This window comes from Mobula birostris, chromosome 32, assembly GCF_030028105.1.
Source record: "Mobula birostris isolate sMobBir1 chromosome 32, sMobBir1.hap1, whole genome shotgun sequence".
NCBI lineage: Eukaryota > Metazoa > Chordata > Chondrichthyes > Myliobatiformes > Myliobatidae > Mobula > Mobula birostris.
In genome coordinates this window covers 10,366,969-10,379,455 of record NC_092401.1, presented here as the reverse complement: position 1 = coordinate 10,379,455, position 12,487 = coordinate 10,366,969, and the positions used below count along the sequence as shown (strand labels likewise).

The following is a 12,487-nucleotide window of genomic DNA, read 5'->3' as shown; positions in this document are numbered from 1 at the left end:
GGATTTCTGCAGTGCATCTCTGAGGAATATGACGGAATGCAGTGATTGTCCAACTCTCCTCCTTAAATAGGCATGTGGCCGTGATTCAAGCAACACGGCTACTGTAGGATTGCAGGCTCCCCAGGCTCAATGACAGCAGCTCTAGAGAATTAGTGACATCACTGGTAAACCCTCGACTAAAAAAGGAGCCATAGGGCTGAGGTTCAGTGATGATCCACGATAGCCCACGATGGTGCATCAGCACACAGTCTCTCAGGAATGGGGATGATTGGCTTCCACCTCAGTGATAAGGGGTAGAAGATGTCTGCTAATCTCTCAAGATCACACCACAATGTAACCTCACATGCCCTACTTCAGACTGCTGATCTCTTCTTCCCACTTGACTGTAAACAGCAACCCCCACCATCCACGGGCTTTCATCCCCGCACTCTCACCTCTGTTCTGCAAGCGTGCACGCCACTCATTATTTTATTGCTGGCGTTTGTCAATAAGCTGGAACCCACAAAGGTGGGCTCACTCAGCTTCCGTGCCCACGTGCGAGACATCAGAAATGTGTCGGTTGCAAGTGTGTGGGCTAAAACAGATTTCTGCAAAAGGAAGGCAGATGAATTTGCCTCATGCAGAAGCTCACTCCTGGCTGAGGTGTGATCTGTCTTCAGTGAGAGCTTTAGCAGCTGATGTCTGATACCCATATAAAGTCTGAAATCTTCTGAAGTATGTGTTTATACAACTGCTGTTGGCAGGAATTGAGGGTAAAGTCTGATCACTCCCGGATTTGTTCTTTCTGGTCTCTGAGCTTCAGCTCTGAGGTACAAGGACTTATAAGGCTCTGTTGTGTTAAGAGAGACTCTGTAAAAAGATCCTGATGATTTACAGGCTGAACCTCACCAGTGCCATAATTTCAGTTAGTTGTAAATTCTGCACAGATCACTGTGGCCGGCTTAACCCTTGAACAACCAGAACCCTATGTCACATTCATTAGCACTTCACGTCCTGCCTCTAGATTTGAGGAGCACACACATTGAATTTCCAGCAACTACAGATTTCCTCGTGTCTGCGTTTCTAGATTTGAGGCATGGGTTCATTTTCATTGTTTTCTGATGTCTCAGAGACTAATACTTTTCATGTATTATTATGCCATACTTCAGGACTGAAAAGTGGCAGAATAATATTGTTTGACTCCCTCGTCCATTTGTTCCTTCTCCTTCCTGATTCTTAACCCTGCAAGCGGGGCAGACACTACACCTGCCCCTCCACCTCCTGCCTCACTACCACTCAGGGGCCCCCAACAATCCTTCCAGGTGAGGCAACACTTCACCCTCAAGCCTGTCGGGGATCACCTCCCGTATCTGGAACTTCCGCTGCAGCCATCTCGACATGGGTGAGATCTTATGTAGATTGGGAGGGGGACACCTTTGTCGAGCCCCTTCTCTCCCTCCACCACAACCGCTGGAATTTCCTGGTGGCCATCCATTTTAATTCCATTCCCCATTCTCATTTCAACATGTCCATCCACGGCCTCCTCTACTGCCACCATGAGACCACTCTCAAATTGGAGGTGCAACACTTCATATTCTGTCTGGTAAGCCTCCAACCTGATGGCATGAACATAATTTTCTCAAACATTCCTTCCCCCGCCCCCCACCATTCTCTGTTTTCCATTCCCCCATTCTGGCTTCCCTATTACCCCCTTCTCACCTGCCTATCACCTTCCTCTGCTGCCCACTCTCCTCCCTTTTCTCCCAAGGTCCACTCTCCTCTCCTATCAAATTCCTTATTCTTCAGCCTTTTACTTTTCCACAAATAACCTCCCAGCTTCTCACTTAATCGCCCCTCCCCACCCCCGTTCTTCCTCACCTGGCTTCATCTATCACCTGCCAGCTTTTACTTCCCACCTCCCCTACTTTCTTATCGTGGCTTCTTCACTCTTCCTTTCCAGTCCTGCGAAGGGTCTCGGCCCAAAACATCGACTGTTTATGCTGCCTGGACTGCTGAGTTGCGTTTTGTGTGTGTTGCTCTGGATTTCCAGGATCTGCAGAATTCTCTTGTGTTTCTGAATCTTAACAGGTTTGAAATACAGTGTTGGGAGGTGTACGGTCGTGCACTTTGGTAGAAGAAATAGAAGCGTAGATTGTTTTCTAAATGGAGAGAAAATTCTAAAATCTGAGGTGCAAAGGGACTTGGGAGTCCTTGTGCAGGATTCTCTAAAGGTTAATTTGTAGGTTAGATAGATAGAAACTTTCTTGATCCCAAAGGGAATTATAGTGTCACAGGTTGAGTTGGTGGTGAGGAAGACAAATGCAATGTTAGCATTCATTTCAAGAGGACTAGAATATAAAAGCAAGGATGTAACGTTGAGTCTTTATAAGGCAGTGGTGAGGCCTCAGTTGGAGAATTGTAAGCAGTTTTGGCCTCCTTATCTAAGAAAGGATGTGCTGACATTGGAGAGGGTTCAAGGGATGTTCACAAAAATGATTCTGGGATTGAAAGATTTATATGAGCAGCGTTTGATGGCCCTGGGCCAGTACCCATTGGGATTCAGAAGAATTAAGGGTGGCCTCATTAAAACTTATTGAATATTGAAAGGCTTCAAGACTGGATGTGGAGAGGATGATTCCTATTGTGGGGGAGTCGTAAGACTAGAGGACACAGCCTCAGAATAGAGGGACATCCATTTAGAACAAAGATGAGGAGTAACTTCTTTAGCCAAAGAGTGGTGAATCAGAGGAATTTGTTGCCACAGGCTGGTGTGAAGGCTGTCATTGGGCATATTTAAGGCAGAGGTTGATAGATTCTTGATTAGTCAGGGCACAAAGGGATATGGGGAGCAGGCAAGAAACTGGGGCTGAGGGGGAAATTGGATCAACCAATGGATGACAATGGTGGAACAGACTCAATGGGCCAAATGGCCTAATTCTGCTCCTATACCTGATGGTCTTATAGTCTTATTTTGTAGTGAAATACCTGATCATTCCGAGCTAAGATGCCAGATGATTATTCTATCAGTCACTGTCCCTCGGAAAAATGAATTAGAGGTTATTTCACTTGAGCTTTGAAGACAGGAAAATAAATTGCATTTTTCTGGCACCTCAGGATACTGCAAAACTGCTTACAGCCAATGAGTTAGGTGTAGTCAATGTTAAGACCTAGGAAATGTGGCAACTATTTTGTGCACAAGATCCGAGACAACAATAACCTGAATCAGAGGCGTAAACTACTGCTAAGTATTGACAATAATACCAAGAATTCTGCTGTTCTTCAAAATAACACCTGCAGATGAGAACATGTGCAAAGCGGTAGTCCCTGAGGACTACACTGGTGCCTCAGCTCAAGTCCCTCTGCTTGAATTACTCAGTTCAATGGCGAGGCTGCTACCTAGCAAGGCAAGATTCACACCCAAAAAAGTACTGCTTCTTCCTTGTAGCAGAAACTGCCACACCCACTTCCTGTAACTATTTCTCAGGCACTTCTATACTGCTTTTATGAAACCGGTTACAGCAACACTTAAATTGCAGTTGAATTTATTCGAACGTACATGTTTGGATTATTCCTTCTAAGTGGTTGTAGCTTACAATCCATCTCTCGAGATCACTAGATCTCTCATCAGCTTCATTAGCCATCATCCTAAATAAACAAAAAAAAATCACCCAACTTCCATCCCATCTTTTAAAAAATATCAGTCTATTAAAAAAAAACAAACACAGTCCTTCCAGAAACAGCACAATGTTCCTAATAAATTCACCAGCCAACACGGGAGCTACTACGTATGACTAATTGGAAATCCAGATGCAGCTACAGATGTGATTCCAATGAGAAGGCATGCAAGTCATGGGACTGGTCTGCTTAAAATACCAGATTTGCAGTGATCATCTACAAGGGGTGATTGATAAGTTTGTGGCCTAAGGTAGAAGGAGTCAATTTTAGAAAACCTAGCACATTTAGTTTTCAACATAGTCCCCTCCTACATTTACACACTTAGTCCAGCGGTCGTAAAAGGAGATGAGTTATACGGCTCTCATTACATGCACGTGCAGTTCAACTCTTTGAGTGATCATGCAGAACATTTGAAGTTAATAACTCATCGGGGTAATTGATAAGTTCGTGGCCTAAAGTAGAAGATAAGTTATTAACTTCAGACATTCTGCATGATCACTCAAAGCGTTGAACTGCATGTGCATGTAACGAGAGCTGTATAATTCATCTTCTACCTTAGGCCATGAACTTATCAATTACCCCCTGCTGTGGACACTTTCTAAGATCCGTATGCTCCACGACCGCTGGACTAAATGTGTAAATGTAGGAGGGGACTATGTTGAAAAATAAATGTGCTAGGTTTTCTAAAATTGACTCCTTCTACCTTAGGCCACGAACTTATCAATCACCCCTGCTGTGGACAATTTCTGGAGGTCCAAGATCCGTATGCTCCACGACCGCTGGACTAAGTGTGTAAATATAGGAGGGCAAACACAAGGAATTCTGCAGATGCTGGAAATTCAAGCAACACACGTCAAAGTTGCTGGTGAACACAGCAGGCCAGGCAGCATGTCTAGGAAGAGGTACAGTCGACATTTTGGACCGAGACCCTTCGTCAGGACTAACTGAAGGAAGAGCTAGTAAGAGATTTGAAAGTGGGAGCGGGAGGGGGAGATCTGAAATGATAGGAGAAGACAGGAGGGGGAGGGATGGAGCCAAGAGCTGGACAGGTGATTGGCAAAAGGGATATGAGAGGATCATGGGACAGGAGGCCTAGGGAGAAGGAAAAGGGGGAGGGGGGGAAAACCCAGAGGATGGTCAAGGGATATAGTCAGAGGGACAGAGGGAGAAAAAGGAGAGAGAGAGAAAGAATGTGTGTATATAAATAAATAACAGATGGGGTACGAGGGGGAGGTGGGGCATTAGTGGAAGTTAGAGAAGTCAATGTTCATGCCATCAGGTTGGAGGCTACCCAGACGGAATATAAGGTGTTGTTCCTCCAACCTGAGTGTGGCTTCATCTTTACAGTAGGAGGGGATGTAATGTAGGAGGGGACTGTGTTGAAAAATAAATGTGCTAGGTTTTCTGAAATTAACTCCTGCTACCTTAGGCCACGAACTTATCAATCATCCCTCATTTTTCAAGGTCAGTTTTACACTGGGATTTCCTAACGGCCTGTCTAAGTCGAACCCTATGTCCGCATCGTGAGATGTGGAAATGGGAAAAGATGGCAGACAACAGGGCTCTGGTGAAGCTGTACAGGCCAGACACCGGCACAGTGGATGCGATGGACTGCAGAAGCATTGACGAACTCCAACCGTACCATCGACTTCAGAAGGACGACAGAGGCAGAGGTCGTAGGTGGCCTGCGCTCCACTAAAGGCCCAAGTAAGGAAGTATTTCCTAATGGATCAATAAAATTCCAGTAACGTCCTCAGAGAAACGTTAGAGCAGAGCAGTACAGCACCCGACAAGCCATCTAGCCCACAATATTGTGCCGTCATTGATGCCAGTTTAGATTAAATGCCTTCTTCCGGTAGATCATCAATTTCCCTCCATTCCCTTTATGTTCAGGTGTCTACCTAAAAGCCTCTTAAACTCCCGTACACGAGGAATTCTGCAGGTGCTGGAAATTCGAGCAACACATTTAAAAGTTGCTGGTGAACGCAGCAGGCCAGGCAGCATCTATAGGAAGAGGTACAGTCAACGTTTCAGGCCGAGACCCTTCGTCAGGACTAACTGAAGGAAGAGCTAGTAAGAGATTTGAAAGTTGGAGGGGGAGGGGGAGATCCAAAATGATAGGAGGAGACAGGAGGGGGAGGGATGGAGCCAAGAGCTGGACAGTTGATTGGCAAAAGGGATATGAGAGGATCATGGGACAGGAGGCCTAGGAAGAAGGAAAAGGGGGAGGGGGGTGGGAAAAAAACCCAGAGGATGGGCAAGGGATATAGTCAGAGGGACAGAGGGAGAAAAAGGAGAGTGAGAGAAAGAATGTGCGTATATAAATAAATAACAGATGGAGTACGAGGGGGAGGTGGGACATTAGCAGAAGTTAGAGAAGTCGATGTTCATGCCATCAGGTTGGAGGCTAGCCAGACAGAATATAAGGTGTTGTTCCTCCAACCTGAGTGTGGCTTCATCTTTACAGTAGAGGAGGCCGTGGATAGACATATCAGAATGGGAATGGGATGACTATACCCCTTGCCCATCCTCTGGGTTTTCCCCCCCTCCCCCTTTTCCTTCTCCCTGGGCCTCCTGTCCCATGATCCTCTCATATCCCTTTTGCCAATCACCTATCCAGCTCTTGGCTCCATCCCTCCCCCTCCTGTCTTCTCCTATCATTTTGGATCCCTCCCTCCCCCTCACACTTCCAAATCTCTTACTAGCTCTTCTTTCAGTTAGTTCTGACAAAGGGTCTCGGCCCAAAACGTCGACTGTACCTCTTCCTAGAGATGCTGCCTGGTAAACTCCAGTAAACAGTTTGCTTCCACTACTAACCATTTCCTACTGCGACTATTTCAAAGCTCAAAGTAAATTTATGATCAAAGTACATATACGTTCCCATATACAACCCTGAGATTCATTTCCTTGCGGGCATACTCAATAAATCAATAACAATTACGGAATCAATGAAAGACCTCACCAGCTGGGCGTACAATCAATATGCAAAAGACAACAAACTGTGCAAGTTCACAAAGAAAAGAAATAATACTATGCTGAATTTTAAAAAATAAAATTGAAAGACTATGGAACATGAACAGGGTATGCATTGTTGCAATAGTAATATCTACAAGTGGTATCATCTGAAAGTTACTACATGTTAACTTTAGGCCGACACAGCAATGTTTATGTAAATCTTCAGAAAGCCACGATACTAAACACCACTACAACAACCACTAGTCCAAAAGTCCCTAATAACTGAATAATCTGTGTGCTTGGCTATGTCCGTACTTTAGGTTTTACCAGTTTAAGCTGAGAAAAAAAATACGTAAGCAATAAATATCAAGAATATGAGATGAGATGTCCTAGAAAATGAGTCCATTGGTTGTTGGAGCAGTTCAGTGATGGGACAAGTGAAACTGAATGAAGTTCTCTCCTCTGGTTCAAGAACCCAATGGTTGAGGGGTGGTAACTGTTCCTGAACCTGGTGGTGTGAGTCCTAACGTTCCAGTAACTTCTTCCTGATGGCAGCAGCGAGAAGAGAGCGTGACCTGGGTGGTGGGGGTCCCTGATGATAGATGCTGCTTCCTTGGGACAGACACTCCATGTAGATGTGGGGAGGGCTTTACCTGCGATGACCTGGGCTGTATCCAATACTTCTGCAGGATTTTCCGTTCATGTTTCAATACCAGGTTGTGATGCAGCAAGGCAGTGTATTCTCCACCACACATCTATAGAAGTCTGTGAAAGTTTTAGGTGTCCTGCCAAATTTTTGCAAACCCCTTAGTAGAGGCGTCCTCTTGTTTTCTTTGTAATTGCTCTTACGTGCTGGGCCTGACACAGGTCCTCTAAAATGATAACACCGAGGGATTCAAAGTTGCTGACCCTCTCCACTTCCGATCCCCCCATGAGGACTGGCTCACAGACCTCTGGTTTCCTCCTCCTGAAGTTCCAAGAACTTAGGCAAAGCTCTTAGACAAAGTCCCACATGGTCATCTATATGGTCCTAATGTTGGGCAGGTGGGTTTAGTGGAGAGGGGCAAGGCTTGGCTGAGCTTTATGATCAATGACTATCTGTTCAGAACAGAGGAAGCTTCTGGGACCCAACAGAAAGCAGCAAGCTGGATATAAAATTAGCTGCAACGTAGAAAGCAAAGAGTAATAGTCCTCTGAAGAGCTGTTCACTGTGGGGTTCTACAGGGCTCAGTCCTCAGTCTCATGCCTTTTGAGTTGTTCATTAGAGATACATATTTATAGGTAGCTGCCAAGATTGATAGAAGTACCTCACCACTTTTTGCAGATGTATCATTGGAGCCACCTTACCTGACTACATCATGGCTTTGCTTTGCCCAAGACGGCAAGAAACTGCAGTGAGCGAGAACACAGCTCAGCTCATCGTGAAAACCAGCCTCCTCTCCATAGACTCTGTCTACACTCCTCACCTTCTCAGGAAAGCAACCAGCATTCTCTCCCTCTCCCTCCTCCCCATTGCATTGGCTGAAACATGTACCACCAGGCCCAAGGACAGCTTCTATCCCACTGTTATAAGGAGTACTGAATGGTCGCCTAACAGAAGAACATGAGGACTTGACCTCACAGTCTATCTCATGTCCCTGCAGCTTCTGTCTGCCTGCACATTCTCTGTAACTATAACAGCTATCTACTTATCTGTCTATTAATCAATTCATTGATTGAGATAAAGCATAGAACAGGTCCTACCAATCCTTTGAGCCGTGCTGCCCAGCAACCCCAATTTAACCCTAGTCAAATCACGGGACAATTGACAAAGACCAATTAACCTAACAACCGGAAGGTCTTTGGATTGTGGGAGGAAACTAGAGTACCCGGAGGAAACCCATGCAGTCACAGAGAGCGATGGGAATTGAACCCTGTCACTGGTACTGTAAAGCGTTGTGCTAACCGCTATGTCATCACGCTGCTCGTCTTTGCTCTGTTGTTGCTTTTCCCTTGCACCACCACAACATACTGCTATGATAATTTATCCTTATTGATGGCGGGCAAAACAAAGTTTTTCAGATGTAACAGTGCTTGGCTGTGATCAGACGTGTTAACTGCATGAAGATATGAATGGATGGGTTGGCAAAAAAAGTGACAAGTGAAATTCAGTGCCGAGAAGTGTGAAGTAATGTGTACTGGGAGAGGAAAAGCCAAGCACTGAAACAGAGTGTAGAGGTGCAGAGTCATAAGATAGAAGGAAATGTAAGTAAAGTTAGTTTCACAGTGCCTATAAAAAGTATTATCACCCCCCACGGAAGTTTTCATGTTTTATTGTTTTACAACATTGAATCACAGTGGGTTTAACTTGGCTTTTTTTGACACTGATCAACAGAAAAATACTTTTTCATGTCAAGGTGAAAACAGATCTCTACAAAGTGATCTAAATTAATTACAGATATAAAACACTAAATAATTGATTGTGTAAGTATGGAAACACCAATGCCTTTGAATGGAAAATCCTACAAGAGGTAGTGGATTCAGCCCAGTACCTCACTGATGAAGTTCTCCCAAGCATTGAGCACATCCATATAAAACGCTGGCGTAGGGAAGCATCGTCAAAGATCCTGTCCATTCAGGCCATGCGCTTTTCTCACTACTGCCATCAGGTAGAAGGTACAGGTGCCTCAGAACTCGCAACACTGGTTCAAGAAAAGTTATTACCCCTTCAACAAAATAGATAACTACACTCACTCGCCCATCCACTGAGACGTTCCCACAACCAGTGATCTCACTTTGAAGACTCTTTATCTCATTATCTCATGTTCTCATTATTTATTGCTATTTATTTATATTTGCATTTGCACTTTGTTGTCTTCTGCAGTCTGGTTGATCTTTCATTGATCCTGTTATAGTTACTATTCTATAGATTTGCTGAGGATGCCCTCAGGAAAATAAATCTCAGGGTTGTATATGGTGACATACAGTGCCTATAAAAAGTATTCACCCTTTGCCTTGAAAGTTTTCCTGTTTTATTGTTTTACAACGTTGTATGACAGTGGATTTAATTTGGCTTTTTTGACACTGATCAACAGAAAAAGGCTCTTTTGTGTCAAAGTGAAAACAGATCTCTACTAGGTGATCTAAATTAATTACAAATATAAATCTCAAAATAATTGATTGCATAAGTATTCACCACCACCCGCCCCACTCCTTTGATATGACACACCAAATCACCCCTGGTGCAGCCAATTGGTTTTAGTAGTCACATAATTAGTTAAATTGAAATTCAAAAGTTAGTGAAATGTCATTACTAGGCTATGAATATAAGCAGACTGATAGGTTTCTTTCTCCAAAAGGAATTCATCCATAGAATATTTTTAACAGTGGTCTAATAGATTCATGATAAGCATTACAGATAACCAGCTTCATCATTCCAAATGATTTAAGTAACTGTCTTAAAGCATACTGTATCGTTAAGTCATGTATGACTAGCAAACCTGCGCTTTTTTGGCTGAGGGGAACTGTAACCAAGGTGTGAGAAGTAGGAAATGTTGTAAAGTGAATAGGAAGACAATAATATCACAGCAAAGAGTTAAGTAACTGGGATTTCAGAGAGTTGGTAGAAAAAATAATGGTTATATTCCTTCTCCAGGTTATGACAGGGTTCCACAACCCAAAGTTGGAAACGAGCAGGAAGATCATAGAAACAGCTGTGACGGGGAGAAAGCAGGCCTCGGAGGAACACTCACTGACCCTGGGAGTGAGTAGGTCAGCACAGGCAACGGCATTTATCCCACCAATCTCCCAACCGATTGTCCCTATCTGTACTGGATACCCATAACTGTTCATAACTGGGGAGGACCTGTAGATCAAAAATTTCAGTGGTTCAATTTAATGTCAGAGAATGTATACAGTATGCAACCTGAAGTCTTTGCAGTTTGCAGACATCCATGAAGCAGAAAAGAAACAAAGAATGAATAACAGAAAACCTCAGAACCCCAAAGCCCCCACCTCCCGCCCACACACAAGCAGCATCAGAAACATCGGTAACTACAGTCCATCCCAACACTTCGGTATCTCAGGCGGGCTCTCTCTCACTAGTGAGGGAGAGAAATAGATCGCCCCTGCAACAACAGCGAGAATGGGAGATCAGCAGCTCGCCAGTTCCATGTTACAATCTTCCGCCTCGCTCCTCCGAGTCCCCCGGCTCGAAGGCCGACAGGCTCTCACTCACCATCAAAAACAGAGAGGGAGCGGAGTTGGGGGACCAGAAGCTGTGGCCTGAAAGGCTGGTGAAGGTAGAATCCCTCATCACTCTTAAAAAGCACTTGGTTGAGCTCTTGAAATGCTGTAACTTACAGTATTGACTGCAAGAAGATGCATATTAAATTAGCAGAATCTAATGCAGAAAATTCTGAGGCAGTTTATTGTAGCAGAAAGGATGATGACAGATAATATCAACCTTTTGGCACGATCATAAAGCCAGCACCAGACCAAAGGACATAAACCTTCAAAAGAGGCAAGGTCTATTGAGTCAGTGGTTAGTACAGCACTTGGGATCCTGGGTAGCAAAAGTACAGTTGGGCCAAAGTTGTGTAATGCAATTACTTCTGGTCACCACAATTAAGGAAGAATAAAAAGCCACTAGAAAAAAATTACGGAAATATTTTCTAGATTAAAAGCAATTTATTACTCTTTTACTTTTGTTCAAAGGTTACAAACTTTAGCAACTTTTCAATACTTCTCCAGATCTTCCTGCCTCTTCAGTTTTCTCTGATCCTATCCTCCATCCCAGTTTCACCTTGTCCAGCTATGAATAATAAGCATCTCGCCTTCAATTCCAAGTCCATTTCTTTGGTTACCCTCATCACAGTCTGAACTGTGGGTACTTTCTCTCAACCTCCCTCCCCACCCCCACCCTCCCGGATCCTTCCCTCTGAACTCTTCACCTCCATAAATCAATTCCTTACTAACATTGACACAGTTTTCTCACTCTGACCTAACCCATCCGAACTTGAGGCACTCCAGTTACTATAGGCAAACCCCAAACAGCTAGCAGGGGCTGTGCTGTTGTTGTGTGACTTCTAAGAGGGTGAACGCCAGTTTTCTGAAGACCTGTGCTACCTCACCGATGAGCATCAGGACAATCGCTGACTTCATTTCTTCTGTACATCTTCCCTCCACGGATTCCAGTCCTATAGCCTCAGCAACCACATGCGTGCTGCCTTTACTTCTTCCCTGAGATCCATAAGAAGGACTGCTCGGGTAAACTCTTCATTTCAACCTGTTTTTGCCCCACAGAACCCTGATGAAGAGGGTCTCAGCCCGAAATGACAACTGTTTATTCCTTTCCATAGACTCTGCCTGACCTGCTAAATTGCACCAGCCTTTTGTATGTGTTACCCTGGATTTCCAGCATCTGCAGAAGCTCTTGTGTTTAGGACCTACTTTTTCTCACCCAGGCTCCAATCTTTCTCTCATTCTCAAGTCCTTTTCCATTTACATCCAGGACACCCCTGAAACCACACACAGTCACCATTCCTCACCAGGTTAACTTTCACAATATTATCCAATCTCTGCACACACCCGCCCCACACCAGAATAGTCTGGGGGTGCTTCTCTTCCACTAGGGACAGAAGCCCAGGCTGGATGTCTGATCAGCACCTGCCTTCATCTGCTGAACTTCTCTCACCTACTCCCTCCAAATCAATGGTGTATACTAGAAGTTCCCAACTTAAAGACCCCTTGCTTAATGGTATTGGTCTCCGGCTTAATAAAGTTTGGGAACCCCTGCTGTAGACAGAGGAGCCCACCTGGGTCAATGTTTTTCTTGTCCCTTTGTCAGGTACGTGGAACAGTCCTCACTTCAGCCTTACTCAGATCCCGTCTGCACTTC

At 44.5% G+C, this 12,487-nt stretch overlaps 1 protein-coding gene across 2 annotated transcripts in view; it reads left to right on the top strand.

Annotated features, from left to right (window-relative positions):
- LOC140191145 (TLC domain-containing protein 4-B-like) overlaps positions 1–11,451 on the top strand; it is a 42,425-nt gene extending 30,974 nt beyond the window's left edge. The window contains exons 7-8 of one of the 2 annotated variants that reach the window (XM_072248269.1): positions 5,119–5,361; positions 10,244–11,451. In XM_072248269.1, the coding sequence (XP_072104370.1) occupies positions 5,119–5,353 (235 nt within the window). In that variant the 3' untranslated portion in view covers positions 5,354–5,361; positions 10,244–11,451. Of the gene's footprint in view, positions 1–5,118; positions 5,362–7,933; positions 8,387–10,243 lie in introns of those variants that run through there. The other variant, XM_072248270.1, reaches the window with a different exon arrangement.
- Positions 11,452–12,487: the final 1,036 nt, after the last annotated feature.